At 40.2% G+C, this 22,242-nt stretch overlaps 1 protein-coding gene across 2 annotated transcripts in view; it reads left to right on the forward strand.

Moving 5' to 3' along the window:
- Positions 1-19,295, forward strand: part of lin7a (lin-7 homolog A (C. elegans)) — a 37,654-nt gene extending 18,359 nt beyond the window's left edge. The window contains exons 3-6 of one of the 2 annotated variants that reach the window (XM_034225962.1): positions 6,259-6,330; positions 13,476-13,685; positions 14,347-14,556; positions 17,356-19,295. In XM_034225962.1, the coding sequence (XP_034081853.1) occupies positions 6,259-6,330; positions 13,476-13,685; positions 14,347-14,556 (492 nt within the window). In that variant the 3' untranslated portion in view covers positions 17,356-19,295. The remainder of the gene's footprint in view (positions 1-6,258; positions 6,331-13,475; positions 13,686-14,346; positions 14,557-17,355) is intronic. The other variant, XM_034225961.1, reaches the window with a different exon arrangement.
- The last annotated feature ends 2,947 nt before the right edge of the window (positions 19,296-22,242 follow it).

Genomic DNA, 22,242 nt, shown 5'->3' on the forward strand with positions numbered 1-22,242 from the left:
ACATCAAATGCATTTCAGAGTAGAGTCAACTTGTCCAGACGTCCCCAGATTTGCATTATTAAAACAAGACACTGTGTTCTATGTGCTTTTTAACACATCACACACACATTTATAATTCTATATTTCTTCCAGCTGATAGAAACTCATGATAAGCTTTGTTTACAGTTGGTGCCTTGTTGCAATATTGCAAATGTTGGCAACAATTAATTATACTAATTATGAGAACTGACCTCTGGCAGAGCAAAATGCAAAAACCCAGGCATCATGCGAAGTTCCAGGAAGGCAGAGAGTCTTCTTCTCTCTCTCAGGGTGCAACTCTTCTCGGCCCTCTCTAGGGAAGCTGGCACATCCTGACTCCAACTGCCCGTCTGGAAACCAGCAGAGCGATCTCAGTGCCAGCCAGTGAGTGAGATGATTCTCAAAAACCTTTGAAAAAGCCTTCAGCAGCAGTAGCAGAGGCCCTTGTCAGAGAGGCAAAGATGCAGACCACTTCACCCTCAAAGAGCTGGCTAAACACAGTCACCAGGGCAACCATCAGAGATGCTCCGGGATAAGTGAGCTGCAGAGAGGTCGACTCTGGTTTACAGTCGATTACAGGTTTGAGAGAGGCGATAAACAGCTTCTCTCCGCGGTGTTAAACCAGCTGGGGGACAGGTTGTAAATGCTGGTCATTGTAAAAACTGTGGATTATTATTGTTATTACGCAGAGCATTAAAGGAGTTGTTGTGGTGGAATCTCCCAGTTCTCAACAGCTGGGTATTACCAGAAACAATTACAGAAGGCAGTAACAGGATGGTTTAAATGGCCTAATATGCATGAGTCTATGTGAATGTGTTTGTGACAGAGGAGCAATTACCCTCATACATTTTACTTAAAGGTCCCATGTCATGCTTTTCCGGTTATTACCCGTCCCCTTGTGTGTTATGTAGCTTTTTATGCATGTAAACGGTCTGCAGAGTCACAAACCCTCATAGTACACCCTGTAGCGAGTACAACTCTAACACAGAAAAGATGTGTCTGCCCCAGAACGCCTCGTTGGAGATTTCTCTTTTTCCATTGTTTTCTTGGACCAATCCGCGAAGCTCCTCACACACACACACTCAGCCTTATTTTTCTCAGCTGCAGCTCCGCGGATTTCTCAGCCTGGACTAGGGCTGCACGATATATCGTGTCGTGACGATAATCGCGATATGCGCATGCGCGATATTCACATTCGCGTGGACGTGCGATTTAAATAAATAGATTTAAATAAAACATTTGTTTTTAGGACTTGCGATATTAAGTAGGCCAATTAACTCAAACACGTCATGTTACAATTATTTTGCTGCTTGCTACAAAAGGAAAACTTGCGAGGCTCTCATGTCAGGGGTACTTGAGTGAGTGACATGCAGGCTCTGCATGCACAGCAAACCACCAATCAAATCTCCAAAGCAAACGGATCCCGTGATTAAAGGTAAAAACACTGAATAAAGTAGTTTCATGTGTTTCTCCAGGGCAGTTCTGCGCTGCTAACCGAGCTAGCTCAGCTTGTTGATCTGATAACTTAAGATCCAGACGTCCGTGACTAAAATCCTTCATTCGGTTAAATATAGTTAAAAAAATACCAAATAACGGTATTTTCTTCAATTCCTGTATGTTTTCGTATCGCAATATATATCGCGGGGGGGGGGGGGGGGGGGGGGGGGGGAATCGCAATGTCAGTTTTTTCCGATATCGTGCAGCCCTAGCCTGGACTCAGCCTGAGACAGCGGGACACGGCGAGGCCCGGCCCGGGCCCGGTCCGAGCACACACACAGACCCACAGCCAGGCTGCGGGTGTGTGTGTGCTCTAGCCGAGCTCGGGCCGCGCCTCGCCGTGTCCCGCCGTCCCGCAGACCCCACGAAGCAACCAGGAAACAACACCAGCAAACCAGCTCACACTGTCCGCTCTAGCAGCGAGCCCCGCAACGTCCCGCCAACACGGCAACCAGACCCCGCGCAGCATTCTCAAACAAGCCGTTTAGGACAGAGAGTGAATACACATACTATACAGAGATGCTGTATGAGAAACCAATGTGAGTTTGGAAAATTGCACAATATAAATCTATTCTAGTAGACCTCAACAATGGAATTATGATCAGTAGAAATGGCCATGACATGGGACCTTTAACAGATGATAATTTTCACATAAACGTTGCCTGTTTTTTTTAATTTGGTATCTTAGATGTCGGACCTTTACACCAGCACACAAATACATTACTTTGTGACACAAACATTTGCACAAAATGATAAGGTAACTTCAACAAACAATGTTCGTTATGCTGGATTAACAATCTCAAGCATTTTTTGAGGCTTTGAAAGTGATTTTTATTATATGATTACACTAGTATGAATCCAGTTGTCACCTGGAAGAGAATACATATGCATCCCAAGTACTATATGCTATATGTAACAAAAAATAAGCAAAAACAATGGTTCAATTTGTTATGGTAACAGTTTTCCTTCTCCTCCTCCAACCTTGTTATTTTAGCTAATGCTATATAATCATATTCTAATTCATTTTGACTGCACACAATTTTCTTTCCTGGATGTCATCCATCAGTGTTAACTACCCTGGAGTTAAAAGAGCCATGAAACATAGGTTAAACTGAAAGCCAACCCTCCTGTTTTCTACATTCTAATCACACACACCTCTGTGACATTTCCTCATTACAGATGACCTTTCTTTCAAACTCAGAGCTTTGTCTACTGTGTGATATCATTTCCTGCTTCACACACATGGTTGGCACAGCCTGACAAGACGGACATACTAATCCTCAAAATATAGTCAAAACCCCACCTCCAAACCTGATCCTGTCTCTGCCAATAGAATTTACCGACATTAATCAGCCTTGTTGAGGATGTCAGGCCGGCTGTCAATGTGAAGAATGAACAGCGGGGAAAAGAGTGTGTTCAGCAGTGTTGGGCTAAATGACAAAGAGTTTGATGAGGCGTTGTCTTTTTTTGTCCCTGCCATGTTCATCAATGAGTAGGGTAGGTGGGGGGGCGGTATAAGTCTCACTGCATCAGCCTGAATGAGTTGTCAGGGTCAATCAGCCTTGCAAATGGGAAAGGAAGGACACAAGACAAAATGACTGGAAGGGCTAACCAGCTGGAAATGATGGAGAGGGGGAATTTCGTAGTACATGGAGTTAGAGAGGGCGACTTGACAAACAGGAAGTTGAAAACGCAGGCCATAGAAATAGCATCTTTCATCAGTTTTAACACTGCAGTTGATTTTTCTCATTACAGTTTTCTAATCAGCATAATGTGTTTTTATTACGAAACTAGCGAGTGTGGAGGATTGGTGTTAAATGCCTCCCACGTCACATTAAGTTAAAGGATGAAAATGACATCAAGTTCAATATCTTGCGCTGTGTCATGGTTAGCAGCACAGAGAGGGAAAGTGTATTGTTAAGTCCTGTGCTGGTTATTATCCTTTTACAACCAGCTAAGATCGCTTTTACCCTTCCCCCTACCTCCTCCCTGACTCTGTGACTCAGTAGAGGAAGAGGGAAGCCATAGTTACAGCAGCGTTGTCACGTCAGTGTGCCCCGCAAGCATCTCTCTATTCTCTGTCTTTGTGACATCCTCCCATCCTCCTAAGTGACGCTCAGTGCCGGTATCCTGTCCGGAATATTGGGTGAAGGCTTGTGTGTTTATCCATAATCTGCTGTGGTGAACCAGGCAATAACAAACATGAAGGAGATGGGGTCAGTGTTTTAAGGGATGGGCAGTGAAGACGTCTGGCATAAGGAGGAGGCAGGAGGGTAATTGAAAAGATGCCTGCAGGACAACTGGCCTCTTTAGAGTAAAGTACAGCCACAACAAGCAGACTGACATTCAAAAGCACACAGCCATTTGTTCTGTTATTCAGGGCACTGCATTCAGGTTCAAAATGTAGAGCAATATTAAATGTGCATCTTATTTGGCCTCCTTTAAAACACTTTCTTACATCAGTTATTTATAATTTAATTAATAAGAGAATTTTAAAGCTGCAATAACTCAGTATATTTAATCTCTGCCATGCAATTTAGCATCTTTCAGCTCATAGAATTGGTTTTCTGATTGCTCTGATCATTCTTGTTTTCAGTTGAAGCCGTAATCTGTGCTGAGTTTTAATAAAAGCAGCTAAAGAATTAAAATAATTTACCCAATGGAGTTGTTGTAGCTCTGAAACAAAGTTGAAAGAGAATGCATTTTGGACAGTAATATGACACCAAGTGATTGCTAATGTTGCTCTGTGTATTCTGGCTGGATTATTACTGTGGATAATGTATGCTAACATATGAGCTACTTGATCAAATAATATGTCCATTTTTTCAACATGAAAATAGTCTATAGTCCATACTAATGAACCGGTTTGAATTCTTCTGCTTACTTCCACCAAAAACTGCCTTGAGGGAGTTGTGTTCTAATGTCAACTTTGATAACATTTTGCTGGTGAAAGGTCAAGGTCACTGTGACCTCACATTAAAGATATTTGGCCATAACTAAATAAATAATACCTTAATTAAGACAATTTGACACCTATGTCTAATAGAATAGTATGACAAAATGATGATATTTTAGACAAGACAGGGTAACAAATGCAACTTGCGGAGGCATTCAACCGTGAGGGGTTATTTTTTTGTTTAAATATGCTTTTGCAATGTCAAACTATATCGTATATTCTCTATAATAAATGAGGAAAAAAAGTACAAAGTTATGCACTGGTGAAAAAGCACCTATTTTTTAGACACCTTTTTAAATCAATCGCTGATGCACCCACAGAGAGAAGACTGTTTATCTGCAACACTTAACAGATAGATGACCAATGAGAGATATTTGCGGGTAGAATAAGAAGAGGTAATTAGTAGTTGCAGTAGTGGGAAAGAAAGTGGAGAGAGCTTGGGGAACAAGGAAGCCACTCTGCAGGCAGACTGAGGCAAGAAAAACCTTTCATGGCATTTCTAAAGCTGTGCTCAGTCTCAAAAAGTGCAAAGGTGTAAGAAGTCCTCAGGAAAAGGTATCATTTGGGAGCTGAGTGAGAGTGTGTGTGAATGTATCAGCACTATAAATCTACAAAAATGTGTTGTAGCTTGAAAGGGGGAGTCACACTTTCATATGGTCTTTGAGATCCATGAGCAAACAAGACAACAGAAGCTCAGGGATATTTTCTCCCAGTCTCCGAGAACCTTACATACAAATATATCAGGATTTGTATCCTATAAGCATATCCTTTTGATTCAGGGAAGCGGGGCCTTTGTTGTGTTGTTCGGCACGTCAAAGCCACCGGGCTTGTTCGTTTCGACGCTTTGATGAGAGACATCATGTAGTGAGTGCAAACAGATGATTACAATTCTGCACCAGGACATACAGTGTGTCACAGAGGAGAATCTTGAGCTGTTTTCACACTGAGAATGTTATCATGATTAGATTTTGATTGCTCATTTGCTAAATGAGCCGGAACTGCCGTAAATTCTAATGTGTTCGCACTCGTATCTGCTGAAATTGTGCGTTCCTGCGGACCTGTTTGCAATCGGCCCCATGCCCTCAATCACTTTCATCTCCATCCTACCATTGCATTGTTCATTTTTTGGTTTCAGCAGCGGAGAGTTCAGATTTCAAACTGCAACACAGACAGCATTCTAATGTGCTGTAACAGAAAAGTAGTGGTAGTCTATTTACCACAGAAAGCTTTATTCGTCTCTATCTTCTTCGCTCTTTTATTCGTTGAACAAGTTCAGTTGTTAGCTGTCAAAGGTCGGCTGTTTGAATTGATTCTGTCTGCCTCCGAAAACCTTGCTTTTTACCCAACTGGACATACAACTACCCATGTCTTGGCACCAGCTCAGGTCCAAAAGTAGTATATTACTGCCTGGAGACTCCAGTGTGCTGTGTGTTAAGACAGGGATCAGATTGTGCCTACAGTTTCACTATTGCTGAAGTGAAATTGTACAAAACCCTGATTTGCGTGGTGCCACTTTGAGTTCAAAATAATGAGATTTACATACTGTTTGCACATGTAAGGTAAATATAAGCAGAATTATTTTGAGTAGTGCATTTCCGTGCCTGAATGCCTTGTGTTTCCCATCAGTCATTCTGTTAATGCCGCTCGTGTCAGTACAGCCAGCTGTGAAGGAACGCCATTATTAGACTATGGAAATGAAGTGTTTGAGCTCCGACGCAGTGGAATGATTTCTCTTTCCAACCATGTGAAACATAACTTTAACACCTTTCTTTCTTCATTTATTTCAGGTGTACCAGTACATGCATGAAACCATCACAGTGAATGGCTGCCCAGAGTACCAGGCGCGGGCCACAGCTAAGGTAAGAGCTGCTTTGGAGATCTCTACATCAACATCTATGATTTATAATAAAAACATAAAATATGAGTGTAACCAATGGGTGGTGAATTATCTGTTAATCACATCGCCCAGTGATATCATTCTCATCTTTTCTTTTGGCCAAAGCAGAATGAAATCAGCAAAGTATATCAACTTTGCTAATGGCCATCATTAAGAGTGTGTGTTTAATTAGGCAAGAACACATGAGAGTGCCAATGTTGTTGAAAAGGCGGAGTATCACAGCGCTAAAGCTTTGCCTAAGGTTGTTTTTGATGATATACCGCACACAGAAACATTTACTACATAGTATTAGAGTTAAGCTTTAGTTTGTTTGCAGGGATGTCATGCTTTACTGCGTATTCAAAACATTAAAATGCCAAGTTCTAATTTCAATAAAAACTAGACTTGTTATCACTCTGAATGAATCAAAGGTGAACATCTGGTCAGACACTGTGGAGGATTCTCTCTAGGTCGTCCTCAGACGAGCCCTCCATCGTCACTTCCAGTCATCCCGGTTCTCCATACATCTGGCCAGTTCATTGGTACTTTGTGCTCCTACGTCATTCTTGAATACGTCCACGTATGTTTGTGCGGGACGTCCTCGTGACCGATGCCCGTGTGTTGGTTCCAACAGCACCAATTTGCCGGCTGGCAGCTCTTGATGCATTTGGCAATGAGGATTACATGTCAAAAAGTCAAGAAGACTGTGTGACCTGCACATTTAAGGGCATATTTAGGAGTGTGACATGACATAGTCTAAAAGCTGTGGGTTTATTCAACATATTAATCCAGGCAAACGTACATTGATCCAGGGAAATAGATTCATGAGATCATACAACTATTTGAAACATTTCCTTCGTGTGATATACTGTAGTAAGAGGATTTGAAACTGAGAAACCTAGGACCCTAAGCTTCCATTTTAGGTTGTGAGTTCAAAATTAGCATGCCAAATCTGGAAATTGGATTTACAAAAACTGGTCTTGTTCAGATTATCCAAACCAGGATAACCACATTTCATGTTGTCAGAGCACTGCCCATTTGTGTCATTTGTATTATTTGTTTTTTATGAAACGGAGCAGCCAAGATGTTTTGAATCCAGGAATGCCCTTATCGTATCCCATAGTATATTATCTGGCTTAACCCAATATAACAGGGAGGAGGCAGCTTCTTCCATACTTAAGAGGTTCAGAAAGTCCTCCAGCCATCTGTTTAAATTGAAGCAGTTGGGCTTTCTGACTTTCCAGTTCATTAGGACGAGGCGTTTAGTTGAGAGGCATACTAGGGCTACGAGTTTTATTGCCAATTTAGATTTGATGCCATTGGGCAGAGATCCCAGCAAGCATGAAGCTGGACTTCAGCATATCTGTATTCAGGAACTCAGCGAGTGTGTCTCCAGCTAGTTCTGCTAAAGTAGCGGCTCCGAAAAAAGACAGGCTTGAACCTAGACACCGAGTCACAAAAAGGCAGGGAAGATGAAGCTTTATGTTTACTAAAAATCATCAAAGCGAGGGTCAGGATCAGGCAGGCAGAGTAACACGTGAGATGAACTACGCAGATGCACAATAGACAGTAAAAACAAGGTCACACACTCTCTATCAAACTTAAATTGATTATTTTATTCAGGCTGCACTCAGAATATTTCGGTTTATATAAAGTTTCTGTCTGTTTTCAGTTCTTTAGTTGGAAAAGTAACCAGACTCACAATGTCAGACAAACTTGTAATCAACACTGGCATCAAAAGGGAGACATATTACAGGATGTGCTTGGAATTCAACTTCTTGAACATTTCTCTTTCGATATGAATCGACTAGGATTTCAAGCTCTTCATCCTTCTTTCAACTGTCTTCAGTGACGACAAGTCTTTGATTTGAGCTGTGAATATTTCTTTCATTCCAGAAAATATTGACCCTGATTTATCTGATTATCAGATCTTTATTCTGCGTTAGGCACAGTTTTTTTGGTAGAAACATTGACGTCACTTGAAATCATGTTACACAACCTGGATAAAAAAGCACTAAACTAATACAATGATAGGAACTCACTTTATCAAACTAATCGCCACATTTTGTCGGTAATTAACGTTTTTAGTGTACAGTCTAATCTGTCTAAATTCACAATCACAATTCACTGCTTCTATGAGGTCTTTTTAGATCGTATCTGCTCATCAATTTAAATGACAAGATGTTCATAATTGAATAGGCTCGTTGTTTTTTCATGTATTTCCTTCTTCCGCTCAACTATTTAATATTTCAGGCGTACAGGTTTTTCATTGTCTGCTGCTTAGAAAACATTACAGCCGTGTCACAGGGGAAGGACAAAATCAGAACCGAGACATTTCCTGATGCAGTGTGAGTGGAATAAGCAACATCTGGTACACAAAAGAGACACTTGAGCAGCACTTGTAATCTGCACCTTGCCTTTTAAGAGAGGAAACAAAGCGGCATGGCTTTTCTGATTTCATGTGTGAGGATGAGATGTGGAGAGCAGAATAGATGAGAGCGCCTCTCCGTCCTTCAGTTGTTCAACGTCCAGCTGTGTCCACTCCTCTTCACCACATCACAGTACTGAGTGAGTGGGAGGGTGGAGGATATGATGAGGGCTTTATTCTCTTTTGTTGCCTACTCCAACTCTCTGCCTCAAGTATGATCATGCAAGGTATGGTAACTCACAATCAACACCTGGTTTGAGTTTCAATGTATTGGGGATCACACTTTGATTTTCTTGAGAACTTTTCCAACTTTCATCAGAATGTGAGATGCTTCAGGAGAAAACAGGTGAAAACTGTTTTTTATGCACAGGTCCTTTTTAACAGTTTGGGCTCTACTCTGCTTCCATACATGTCTTCATTCAGACAAGTGGAAAAAAAACAAATATATGTTTGTGTCTTGAGATCTGTACTTAATTTACCAAAAGTGAGCATTATAATGCCTCATTTCATAAAACTAGCAATAGAAAAATGTTTCGCCTCTATGTAAGTCAATTTATCTGGAATTGTTTGATAGGTATATCTGTACGTCAGTTCACTTTTTCCCCCTTTTCATATTTTGCTAAGTGTTTGGAATTTTGCAATACATACTGTGTCTTTAAAGGCAGTTTTCTTCAAAAATATATTTAGTTCTCATACTCCAGAAATGTAGAAGCACTTACATACACGTTCCAGTTGTATTCCTCTGACTATACTTTGAAGGTTTTTACATTTATTATTTATAGCCTGATTTATATCTTGGCAACATGGCAAAAAATATATATATTTATGACTGTTCACAGTATTTAATGATTTATAGAGTGATACAAGGAGAAAATTCCCTCTTTGAAAACACTTGACTCTTAAAGTAAAAAAAAAAGAAACATTGAACTTGGCTTTTTTCTTTTCTGTTACTGTAAGCAAATCTTATTAAATAAGATAATGCCCCATTTGCGTAGCCAACATGAAAAAATCAGAAATCTTGTAATACAAAAGATTATTGTCTTTGTAAGAAATCAAGAAGTAACCTCTTTTAAATGTGTCAAGATATTTCACCCTACAAAGAAAATATGGTGGTTATGCAGAGCCGGAAGCAATCATGAAGTCAGGATTTAAGCGGCTTTAAAACTCCCTCCTACTTTCCTCTTCTTTGCCCCAAACTCTGAGTTCCTGCTCTTAAATCTGTATTACAATTTCATATCAACAGGCATTAAAACACACAGCTAATGAGCTGAGCTGGCTTAGCTATGCAGACACTCAATATTTAGAGCACTTGAAATGTGTTTTACTTTCTTGTGAGAGAGAGTAATTGATTAGGAAGGCTAGAGTGCCAATTGCAGTCAATCAGTATCAAATATATAGTCTCAAATGATACAAAAAAAAGATGGTAGCAATGGTACCGAAACAACAAAGTAAACACAAAAGCAATAATGATGAAATGTGTGAAATATGCTGACACTTCTGCTCCTCTGTCTGGAGTTTAGTTAGAGACAATACATCTCCTGAAAGTTTAGATTTGTGTTTCACCTGAACAACTCGGTTCTCTTTGATTGCTTGATTAATTTAATCTATTTGGCCTCTATTTCCTGGCTCAATGCCCTTATTACTGATCTTAATGCAGACAGGGACTATCGGGGCTGTATGGGCTTCAGAGAAAAACGATGAGAGCCGATGATCAAGTGTCTTTACAGCGTTGGCAAGAACATCTCACCTAGCAAGCCTTTCATTTGAAATGCTGTCTGAGTTTGAGAGGCGTCGGCCGTCTGCGAGATTGTTTTTTCATTCGCAGAAACCCAGATAAATCGGTGAAGGTCGATGTGCGAAGTGGCGGTATTCATGTTGAGGAGCTTCCTTTTAGCTTCACAATGCGACACAGAGGAAGAGAAGAAGAAGGACAGACAGAGAAAATGGAGGGAGAGAGGAAGTTTGTGGAGTACAACAAGCAGATTAAAACTGGAAGCGGGAGAGGAGAAAGAAATGGGCAAAACAGTTGGAACACAAATGAATGTGGATTTGAATATGGAAGAAGTGGAAGTGCTGCCTGAAGGGAACGTCAAAGACCTTAAAGATACTTGCCTGCTGCTGAGAAATTTGGATACACATCTGCAAAAGATTCTGACTCCCTTTCACTTTTTTAACCTCCTTTTTTTGATCTACCTCACAAATCATAGATGATGCCGACTTGACAGCTAGGCCCCTGTGGCAATGCAGCTGGATCAGTGGGCAGGGGGCGTCTTCTTCTCTGTTCGTCTGCCATTAGCTTTCCCAGACTCGGTTAACAAGCTCCTGGCTGCTTTGCTCAGAGCAAACGAGGAGCATGGAGCTCAGGGTTCAAAGAATCCCCTCAGCCTGCGAGCGACACCCACCAGCTGGTGGGGAGACAGAGGGGGAAAGTCGTCTGGCAGTTCCTCCATTGTGAACTTGGATGTGTTAATCCGTGCGCTTAGAAAGCCAGAAAACTTCTCATGTGGAGACTAAACCCCCAGCCCTGAATAAATCCTAATGCTTTGTTATAGCTTTCCTCAGTGAATTGAGAAGGTGCAGCAGAGGTTCACAAACCCACCTTCACCATCAATTTCTGGTAGTTTTGAATAGGTGTCCTCAGTGGCGGCTGGTGGAAAATATTTTTGGTGGGGCTGTTGATATAGTGAGTAAAAAAAAATGTTTTGGGAGAAATTACCCCTTAAATTAGGACTTCTGGTGATGTAATGACGCGTTTCCAGTGCAGCGCGGAGCTCGCTTTAATGCTGCGTTCAGACCGGACGCGATGCGAATATTCGCTTCGCTCTAGTCGCTCGAGTTTCACCGCGGCTGCCAGCTGTGTTTACTCGCATCATTCAAACAAGACGCGCTCGGGAGCTACAACTACAACAAAATGAACATATTTTACCGTGATTAAATTGTAATACACGTTTCTAAATGATGCCGACGTAACAACATACTGATACCGGTTAGTAAAACCATGAATTAATGCTTTGACAAGTCTGCAGACAGACGGCAGGCGAAAAACCTTTTAGAATGCTTGTTTTCTGAATGGAGATTGGGTCGACCAGGCTAAGCTAACGTTGTATATGCTCACTCCACACTCATAACAACGGCCTACAGACATAAATAAACCAGCGACTGTATTCGCCATGACACAGACAGTGCCGAGCCGTGCAGGGCCCGTTTTTGGTTGCGTTTCCACTTGGCCTAGTACCGGCTAGCGGGTCCTAATTCACAGTTTTTCTGGCCCCATACAATCGTGGTTCTAGGACCAGGAACAACCAGGCTGAGTCGGGCTGAGTATGCTAAACGAGAGAGAGAATCGCTGGCAAGGGGGCTACAACTACAACAAGATGAACATATTTTACCGTGATTTAATTGTAATACACGTTTCAAAATGATGCCGAATTAACAACATACTGATACCAGTTAGTAAAAACCATGAATTAATGCTTTGACAAGTCTGCAGAAAGACGGCAGGCGAAAAACCCTTTTAAAATGCGTGTTTTCTAAATGGAGCTTGGCTAAGCTAACGTTATATATGCTCCGACCGTCCACACTCACAACAACGTCCTATACAGACATAAATAAACCAGCGACTGTATTCTCCATGACACAGACAGTCTGTGGTTTGTACTTGTTTAACTTTTGTCTAGTTTCTGAACAGATCGTATCTGTCCCCGGCTGTTTGAAGAGCAAGCATGGGAAACAAAAGACAGCATTTACCTGTTTGCATCCAGCTAGCCATGCCTTTCTGGTGTACCAGCTACGTGAGAAGCCTCGTTGATACGTTTTGTCTTTTTCACGAGCTTGCTGCGATATATACAAATCGGGTTGGTCCGGTCCAAGGTCTTTAAGCAACAGTTTATCTCCCAAACTTCTCCTTTCGAAAGGATTGGAGATTAGCTCTTGAACGGAATTGGGTGTGGACCGAGGTCCGGCGACTCCACCTGCACACGAAGCCATTCTCATCCAACTACTGCGTCACCTTGGTCACTCACGAGTCTAAAAAACAACTCACGTCAACTCACGTCAACGCACGTAAGCAACGTGGGCGCCAACGTGAGCGCCCTCGTGACCAAAATATTTGACGCCGCTGATTGGCTGAAATTATGTTTCGGCGGCATAGTTTACTATTGAGACTTTTGCAACGTGCTGGTTGCTGCTGTTTGGCTCGGGGGCTCCTTGCACGGTGCCCGGTAATGATAAACTAATGCCACGGGCAAGGCCAGGCAGGAAACATGTGACTTATCAGTAACTTTAGACATCGTAACACAATTTTAAACGAGATTTTATTGTAGATTATACATTTTACTGATACCAATTGTATGATATTTACCTTGTTCATTAAAAATAAAAATAAATTAAAAAAATTAATTTTTTTTTTTTTATTTAATTTTTTTTTTTATATATATTTTTGTATGTGGGAAGAGGTGGGGCGGCGACCCTAGCGCCCCTATGGGCTGGCCGCCACTGGGTGTCCTCCTTATCACGCATTCTGAGTGTAATAAAGACACCATTAGGATGTTCATTTTCTTTACTTCCCAACAAGCTCTACAAATGAAATGACAGATTACACTGTATAATGTCTCCAAATAAATATATAAGTACAGGTATTTTTCTTGGTTTTTGGATAATTGGCAGTAACAAGAAGTCCCATCTTGCTTCTCTTCCTTCAGGCAACAGTCGCAGCCTTCGCAGCCAGTGAAGGTCATTCCCACCCGCGGGTGGTGGAGCTACCGAAGACGGAGGAAGGGCTGGGCTTCAACGTGATGGGTGGCAAAGAGCAGAACTCACCCATCTACATCTCCAGGATCATCCCCGGAGGAGTGGCTGAGAGGCACGGCGGGCTAAAGCGAGGGGATCAGCTCCTCTCCGTCAATGGAGTGGTAGGTGAAAGCTCTGATGGGATGTATTGATTGATTGATTTACAGTACCAGTCAGAAGTTTGGACACACCTTCTCATTCAAAGGTTTTTATTTATTTTGATTAGTTTCTACATACTCTTGAAGCAGACTGAGAGAAGCCAAGAGTGTGCAAAGCTGTCATCAAGGCAAAAGGGGGCTACTTTGAAGAATATAAAATAAAAATCATATTCTGGATTTTTTAACACTTTTTTGTTTGCTAGATAATTCCATATGTGTTCTTTCATAGTTTTGATGTCTTCAGTATTAATCTACAAAGTAGAAACCAATTAAAAAATAAACACAAAACATTGAATGAGAAGGTGTGTCCAACTGGTACTGTAAGCTAGCTGCCGAAAAGATACATCCTAAACTAAAATACTTTTTTGAAGCTTCTCGCAAAATGTTGCAATGATTCATTTCCCAGTTATATATGCAGGTTAAGAGTCAGGAGAGCTTTTGTGATCAAAGTGCTTCCAATGTTGAGCAAAAACCTGCTAGAAAAACTTGAATAAAACAGCTTGTACTGTAAGCTTGAGTTTGCAAGGAGGTACAAACTGAGGAAATGCTTTGTTAGACTACTATTTCCAAGACTATATTGAAATTGTCTGCCTCTCAAATCCCCCCTTCTGTAAAACCCCCGTAGAGTGTGGAGGGCGAGCACCACGAGAAAGCGGTGGAGTTGCTGAAGGCGGCCAAGGACAGTGTGAAGCTGGTGGTCCGCTACACCCCCAAAGTGCTGGAGGAGATGGAGGCCCGCTTTGAGAAGCTCCGTACAGCCCGGCGACGCCAGCAGCAGCAGATCCTCATGCAGCAGCAGCAGAACGTGGCCTCGCAGCAGAACCACATGTCGTAGGTGAGGCGCTTCATTGCTTTAAGGGTGAGGGGTGGGAGGGGGGGGGGGGGGAGAGACACGAGACACCAGAAACACAAGGTAAGGACAAGGACTATGGGAAGTAATAGCCTGACACATGTTTTAAAAGGTAGGGACACATTCTGTAAAATGTTGAGAATTAGATGACATGCCAGGGAGGAAATGCTAATTATGAAGCTAAAGTCAACAGGTGGTTAGCTTAGCCTAGCATAAAGACTGGAAGCAGAGGAAACGGGATAGCTCTGTTCAAATAGAAAGGTGGGTTTTGCCATGAAATAGTTACAGCAAGGAAATCCCTTTTAAATCCATTCAAAAACAAAAGTGTGCTCAGTGAGATTTTGAGTTTGTTGCTAGTCTTGTGGCTGTTTCAGTTTCAAGGTGCCCCAGACTTTTCCTGTCAGAAAATCCTACAGGCAGAGACATTAGCGTATATAAATAAATATAATTAAAGATTCAAGGCTTTTATTGTCATTTCTACATTGCTACAGTGTAGTTATGACGATGAAAATCTTAGGTCACAGGCAGGGGCGCCGCCAGGGATTTTGGGCCACATGAAAAGATAGCACATTGGTTACTTACATTTTTTTTTCTTAATGGTCTAAAATTGTTTGGGCTCCTGTCAGTCACGGGCCCTTAGAATCGTCCTAACTTTTCACCCCCTTATGGCGCCCCTGGTCACAGGCTCCTCCAACAGTGCAACACAATAAAACAAATAACATAGTGCAAGTAAGTAAAATAAAATATAGTAGAAATAGTGCAGAATAGAATATATATATAATATATCTCCCCTGAAACCATACTTTTTATAACCCATTGTTTTAGATGTATTTACTTCATTCCTCAAAAAATGTACCTTACACTTTTTTCACGAGTGTTGTGGAAAGTCTCAGAAGTAATACATTTGTCCAGGATACAGCAGGGGAACATAGAAGGAGTGCAGAAATGAAATGGAAGCAGAGTTTTTCTTTAGTGCCTTGCTATGCTTTGCCATGCAGCGACTTTTATTGTTTTTTGTGCAGGTAGCACACATTTACATCCTGGTGCGAGGCCCAAAACCTCAGTGGTATATTTTGCAAACTCAGCAGCCGGCATGCTTTGTGCTAACTTTACTGCCTCTGCTGTGTTTTGCCAGTGTTTCTGTTGTAAAGGCTGTAAATGATTCAAGCTTGAACCGATTACATCTGTGGCTCATGCTCTGCAGGTACGGCCTGCAATGCTACTTCAGTGCTTCTACAGCCTGATGGAGGCATACCTCTTCTTGAAACAACATTTTTACAGTCCAAATTTAGAACAAAGCTTTGAACTGCCAGTCAAAGTGAAGTCTCGCTGTGTGAAAATAGTACAACTAAAAAGCAAGGAGAGACTTTTAACACACCAATGACACCATTAAGCCAAATCAAATCATGCTACCCCTAATTCTGCCCAGGCTTCTCGAATGATACGTTTCCCTTATGTATTTGAGGCGGGCATGTGTCCAAGATCTCTGTGTTACAGTCCGTTTGATGCCAAATCCCCCTAAGCATATCTCTTGTCTTGCACTTGGCACGGTACAGCTTGGGAAGGTATTTGGGAGCTTGTAACTGTGTGTTATGTTGGAGGTACAGGCAGGGAACCGAGCAGGGATCATGTTTTATCAACGGCGGCAATGCTGACCGCAGAAATTTGCTTTGGCGGCCAAGAGGCTGCTGACCAAGTGACACGCACAAGCGAACAAGAATGCAACATAAGCCGCCGGTTCGCCTGGTATTCATCTGTCTATGTCACTGTGTCTCTTGAGTGTGGCTTTGTGTCCACCACACACAGAGACAGATGATAAGACCCTAGAAAATGTATCACCCCATTTTAATTTAGAGCCTGTGTAGAGTGTATAACAAGGTTTCAAGGTTTTTTATTTGTCATGGCTATGATGTTGAAAATCTTGCAGTGCAACACAATAAAACAGATAAACAGAAAATAGTGCAAGTAAATAGTAAATACAAAAAGAAAAATAGTTTTAAAAAAAAAGTGAAATAGTGAAAATAGTGCAATACTCGTACTCCTATAAGTTATTGTATTGTGATTCACATGGATGTCTTTCAGCAATTTATTGCAAGCCACCAGCATACCCTCCCTATAATTGCAGTAAAACAACCCACTCACAAGGTCTCTCTTCATAAATGCTCCGTGTGACTGTGTAACAGACTCACTAAATGCCCCATAGGCAACATTGTTTCTCCCCACAGCAGGCCTGACACACACGCCTCAAAAAATCTCTTCTAATCACCAGATTTTTCATTAGAACTTATCAAACCTTGGCGTAAAAGATCTTCACTTTACACTCGTTTAAAATATATTTACATCCCATAAATAAAGCTAATCAATAACAGAAAAGAGGAAGTAAACCTACAGGCACAAGCACACATACAGATTATTAAATAAATGGAATTCAATACTTCATATTGAAAAAGACAAGGTTCCCTCACAAAGGAAAGAGTTGAATTGTACCTGGAAAAATGTTCTCCCATAAAAAACATATTGGAGTGTAAGAAAGAAGGAAGTACCCCATCAGATGTACCCTAAAAACAAATGTCTGTCATCTCTATATAGTGAACTCTGTCTTTGAATTAAGGACACATACAGTTGTTATGTTTAAAGCAAGGGAGTTGTAGGAAGGGAAGCTTTGAAGCTGGTTTGACAATCAAACAATAATTAAAAGCTAGAATAATGTCCTTAGGCAGTACAGAATTAACTTATTAAGTCTCAAGAGCTCTCAGCTTGTTTCTCTTTTGGACTGATCTGCAGGTTGTTCCAGAAGAAGAAGTGAAGGAGAGCGTAAAAGGTGGCCTTCAAAGACCATCTGTTTGCGTTGAGGATCCCAAAGGAATCTCTCCGTCGTGGAGGAAACCAACACGTAGAAGAGTCTTTGACTTCCTCCTCCCTTCCAGTGTACCACCGGTTACTGAGCAAAAAACAAAGAGAGCCCTTTGTCCTGAAATTGGTGCTTTGAAAAACAAGTATGAGGGAGGCTAGCACTGAAAGTTAACTTTGTACTCCCTTTTATAAGTTGTTCTCCCTGGTGGTGAGTCTTACTGAAACTCCCTTTTCTTGTGTTTGTTGTTTTGTTTACAGTCATCCACTTTTGATTGCTTACCGACATCCATTACACCGTGGCACCTTTTGCCATTTTGCAATAGATATTATTTGTACAGTGGTGTTTCTATTGATTCTTCAACTGGTGCTCGTGTCTCTGTTTGAATGACCATCGGTTTCTTTCTTTCTGTCAAACTTGTCCTGTTTTGGATAAATGTGAACTCTTTTTTACCTTCTATATTGTAGCAGGAACGATTTTCTATCTTGTAGGTTTAGCAATAACACACATTTTTCTGTTTTTACATTTCACCACTAAATTCACAATTGGATACACGCATATATACAGAGTTTATGGGATAGGCGCATATGTAAGTCATTGTAAAGCCAACTGGGTCTTATGAACTGTAAGGCAGCTTCTGTGTCCAAATATATCCTCTGTGCCATTTAAAGAGATTATTGATTTACAGGTGGCATGAATAATTAATGTGAAATAACTGCGATTATTAACAGACTTTGTAAGCTACACCCAACTCAGATGTATCTATAAAATATATGAGGTTCAAATCAATCCTTAGAAATGTTAACCGTGTCCTGTTCCCGACAGAAAAACAGAATGTCACCCGTTTTCATTTGTGGGAATTAAATCAAAATAATTGTTCAGACCTGTCTATTTTATAGTTTATGAGATCAGAGATGTATTGCTCCTTTTAAATATTATAATATCACAGATTTAACATAAAGGTTTATTGTTCCTTTTAAATATTATGTATTTTTTCTGAGACGTGCAGAATATTATTTAAAGTCTATTCCTTGTATATCAGCTCAACATTAGCACATGTAGATCTGCTCCATGCGTTTCTGTTCTGACAATCATTTTTGAGAAGACAGAGTAGAATGTTTCCCTTTCTGTTTTCCTCCGTATCTGTCCGGTAAATCTGTTTTCAAAAACTAGAATTCAATTTGTAGTCTGCCACGTTTGTGTTTGCTTTCTCCACGTTGGTGCTTTTGTGTCCGTTGTTGTTTCTTACACGTCTTGTTTTTGATGTTTTTTTCTTAATATTCTGTAGGTGGCCGATTTCTTTGTTTGTTCAACCATGTAGACTCTAATCAATGTTTCTTCTTCTATTAACCTTAAACAAAATCTAAAACACATAATGTCCTGTATTCCAGATGATATTCCCCATGCTGTATGATGAGAACAGTGGATGAAAAAGCTGCCATGAATTTGCATTTGTTGAACATTTAGCTGATTGTTATTGAGAGAAAGTGACTATTTTCATCTTTAATATTTTCTATAATTTATCTAATTGCACAATTCCAGCAGAGCAAAACCATTCTACATGCATAATATCTGCCACATTGATATATCCTATATAGCCTGTCAACACTAAGGTCACCTAATGCCAACGTTATTGTATTAGGTGACCTCTAGGTTCAGGTTGTATAGGACATTCACTCACTATCAACATCTTAATACAACAGACTCCTTTTTCTATCTTAGATCACTGGTACTCTTTCTTAATTGACTTACATTTTTGAAGCTGATGGTCCTGTACTGTACGTAAAGATAAAAAAGACAACCAACTGTTGATATGCAATTGTTATACATACTATATTTGTATAAATAAATCTATGTGCTTGTGTACAGTGAATTCTTCGTCGAGCCTTTATTCATGTCACATACTACATCTTAATGGTATCATTAAGTTAGACAAGAAACCTTTATTAATCCCTGTGTAGGGAAACACAGGTCGTAGCAGCGAGTAAGAGTGAAACCTGGGATAGTACAGATAAGAGTTCACGTAGGGATTATACGAATGAAAACGAATTATGAACAAAAATACCAACATAAGATACGGGGAATCACTGAGTAATTTACATAAATACATATAAGTGAGGATAATTATGAATAAAATATGTGCATGTCTTATGTCTATGTGCAATTGCAAGTACATACAGTAGTATTCAGTTACTTTGATTTTGCATTAAACTGCTTAAAATTACTACTGTTAATATTCGGCATACTTGCTTGCAATTTTAGTTTTATGTTCTAATACGTTAATAGTCGTCAAATTTGGAAAAAAGACTGCAATCTTCCCATAAAAACCTCACTCTCCTGTCTTTAATTGCCAGACGTCTGAACTCCAAGCCCCATATTTTGGCATAAATGTAGAAGCATGAAGCATCATTAAGTTACTAATTTGTCAAAATAATTGTTGAGGTGTTTATTTGTGGTGACCACAACCAAATGCTTGTCTGTGATTGCTTTCTAGTGCCGCTGCTATAGGTGAAGTGGTTAAACTTGGGGCTCTGAAATGTCCCTCTGAAGACTCCTCCAGGTTTGTAGCTCTGGAACAGAAAGCCAATGGCCTTTTGTTAGCTCACTACAAAGAGTAGACAGTGAAACTAATAAAGAGACTCTTGTAAATGGGAGGTATTCAAGTCAAACAGTGACAGTACACACAAAGGAGAGCTGTTTCTTCCGTGGCAAAGTGTCGCTACACAGTGTTATGTGCAATAAAATCACTATTAGAGCTTTTCTCAAGCAAACAATTCTACAGCAAGTGACCAAAGCCTGAAGTGACACAAATCAAGACTTTAATGTAGGTGACAAATCCCTCACATGGCTGTTAATCTGCAGCAAAGAGGCTGAATGTAACACCTTCTCAGGATCACATGACCACACAACTTAAATTCTTATTTCTTATCATAAGGAAAGGTTCTGTTCAAAGATACTGGAGTTAAACCACAAATGATAATAAGAAATATGCATATCATCGGCTGCATCTGTGCAGTAAGTAACACTTTCAAAGATATAAATGGTGTGAACATAGTTTTGACCCGCCTTCTTGATCTTCTTTGTAATGCTTAAAATACACTCGGAAATATCGCAGAGAAATTGTGTGTTGTTAACACTTCCAACTTTTCCAAGGCACTAACAGCCAGCCATTCCTCTCAGACTACACTTTAATAATTTCTTCTTGGCTCTTGACATGACAACACTATTTCAACTCCTCAAAAGGTTGGGAAAAAAATATCTACATGGTTAAAATATGCAGGAATTTCTTGCCCATAAGTATTCCTTGAGAAAGAAAATGTGAATTGTTTTCTTCTTTTAAGGCTAATCAATCTAGGAACAAAATATGGCATATGTAATTAAACTAGAGGGCTTGTGTGGTTAAAAAGGGGAAAAAATGTACTTGAACACAATGGGAGGATGAAGATTAATTTGCAAAACCAAATATTGGCATTTCAATAGTTCTACGTTATTTCCACAACAGTCATGCTGTTTACTGACCTTTGACCTTCCTGCACTCTAACACGTTGGCTAAATTCACGCAGGATGTCAGGAAGCAAAACAAATTCCTTTTCCCACCTGTATGGATTAAACGCTCAAAATGCCTTAAGCCAAATGAATCAACACTCAAAGCCGTAAAAGCATCAATATATGAGATTCAATAGAGATTTGGGTGGTAACACTTCAGAAGTTTTACTACATTATAACATCTCTTTTCTATCTTTGCATGTCTTTACTCAGATGAACAACATCACAGATTTTGCCAGAGGGCAGATTCAATTCTCTAAAGAGCCCAGTTAAACATTCATTATGAGATTAACTTTCCCTTCAAATATGAAGAGATGAATTAATAAATACAGACAAGAGTTATCATTTAGAGACTATAGTTACCTCATGCTTTAAATCTGTACTTCGTTGTATTGATTACATTACATTTGATCACAGAGCTTAAATTATGTGTTATTGTAGGAAATACAGAAAACACTTCCCCCTTGTGGTCTTACTGAGTACTACAGGCATGGCCTTTTGAGTCATGCTGTCCAGTCCAAGAGTCAGTGTATTCATTTGTGTCCATTCTGACTCCAGATACAAATCCAGCTTATTAAATAATGAAAATCAGATAAAAAATGTCTTTCTGTATATTACATTCTTCCTGATTCCATGTTTGACCCTCGTGGAAATTCGTGCTTTGTTTTTCTGGTGACACTAGACTCAGTGAGTGACGCGATTCATGAATCACAACCAGAGTTGTAGCCATGGAAAATTACATCAGTGACATTTGGAGGGTCGTACGCAGCCGTGATGTAGGCTGAAATACAAGCTGCTGAAGGAATGTTCACAATGTTTCACAGAACTGAAGCACAGAGACTCTGAGCAGAGCTTTACTCTGAACTCCTCTCCGCTGGAACAATAACAAAGTGTTGTTGGATAGATGGATGTTAATGTGGAACAAATGTAATCTGTATTATGTGTTGTCTTTGAATGGACATTATTTCAGACTCATGTTTGAAGGTGTCTTGTGAAAATGTCTTTTGATTTGCCTTCATCAGCATTTCAAACTAAAATAAAGAACATAATGCTTATAAGCAGAGCAGAACTATGACAAGCTGCGATAAGAGAGGTTTAAGTAGATCATTTCTACGTATTTGTAATAAAAAAAGACACATTGGAGCAAGCAGGAAGACATTATAAAAGAGGAAATTTGATTAAGGGAGTACAGAATGTAATAAAAACAAATGCAACAAATATTGGTTTTCTGTGGAAAGTTTGAACAACTATATTGCATTTCACAGGCTGTATTA

This window comes from Gymnodraco acuticeps, unplaced genomic scaffold, assembly GCF_902827175.1.
Source record: "Gymnodraco acuticeps unplaced genomic scaffold, fGymAcu1.1, whole genome shotgun sequence".
Taxonomy (NCBI): Eukaryota; Metazoa; Chordata; class Actinopteri; order Perciformes; family Bathydraconidae; genus Gymnodraco; species Gymnodraco acuticeps.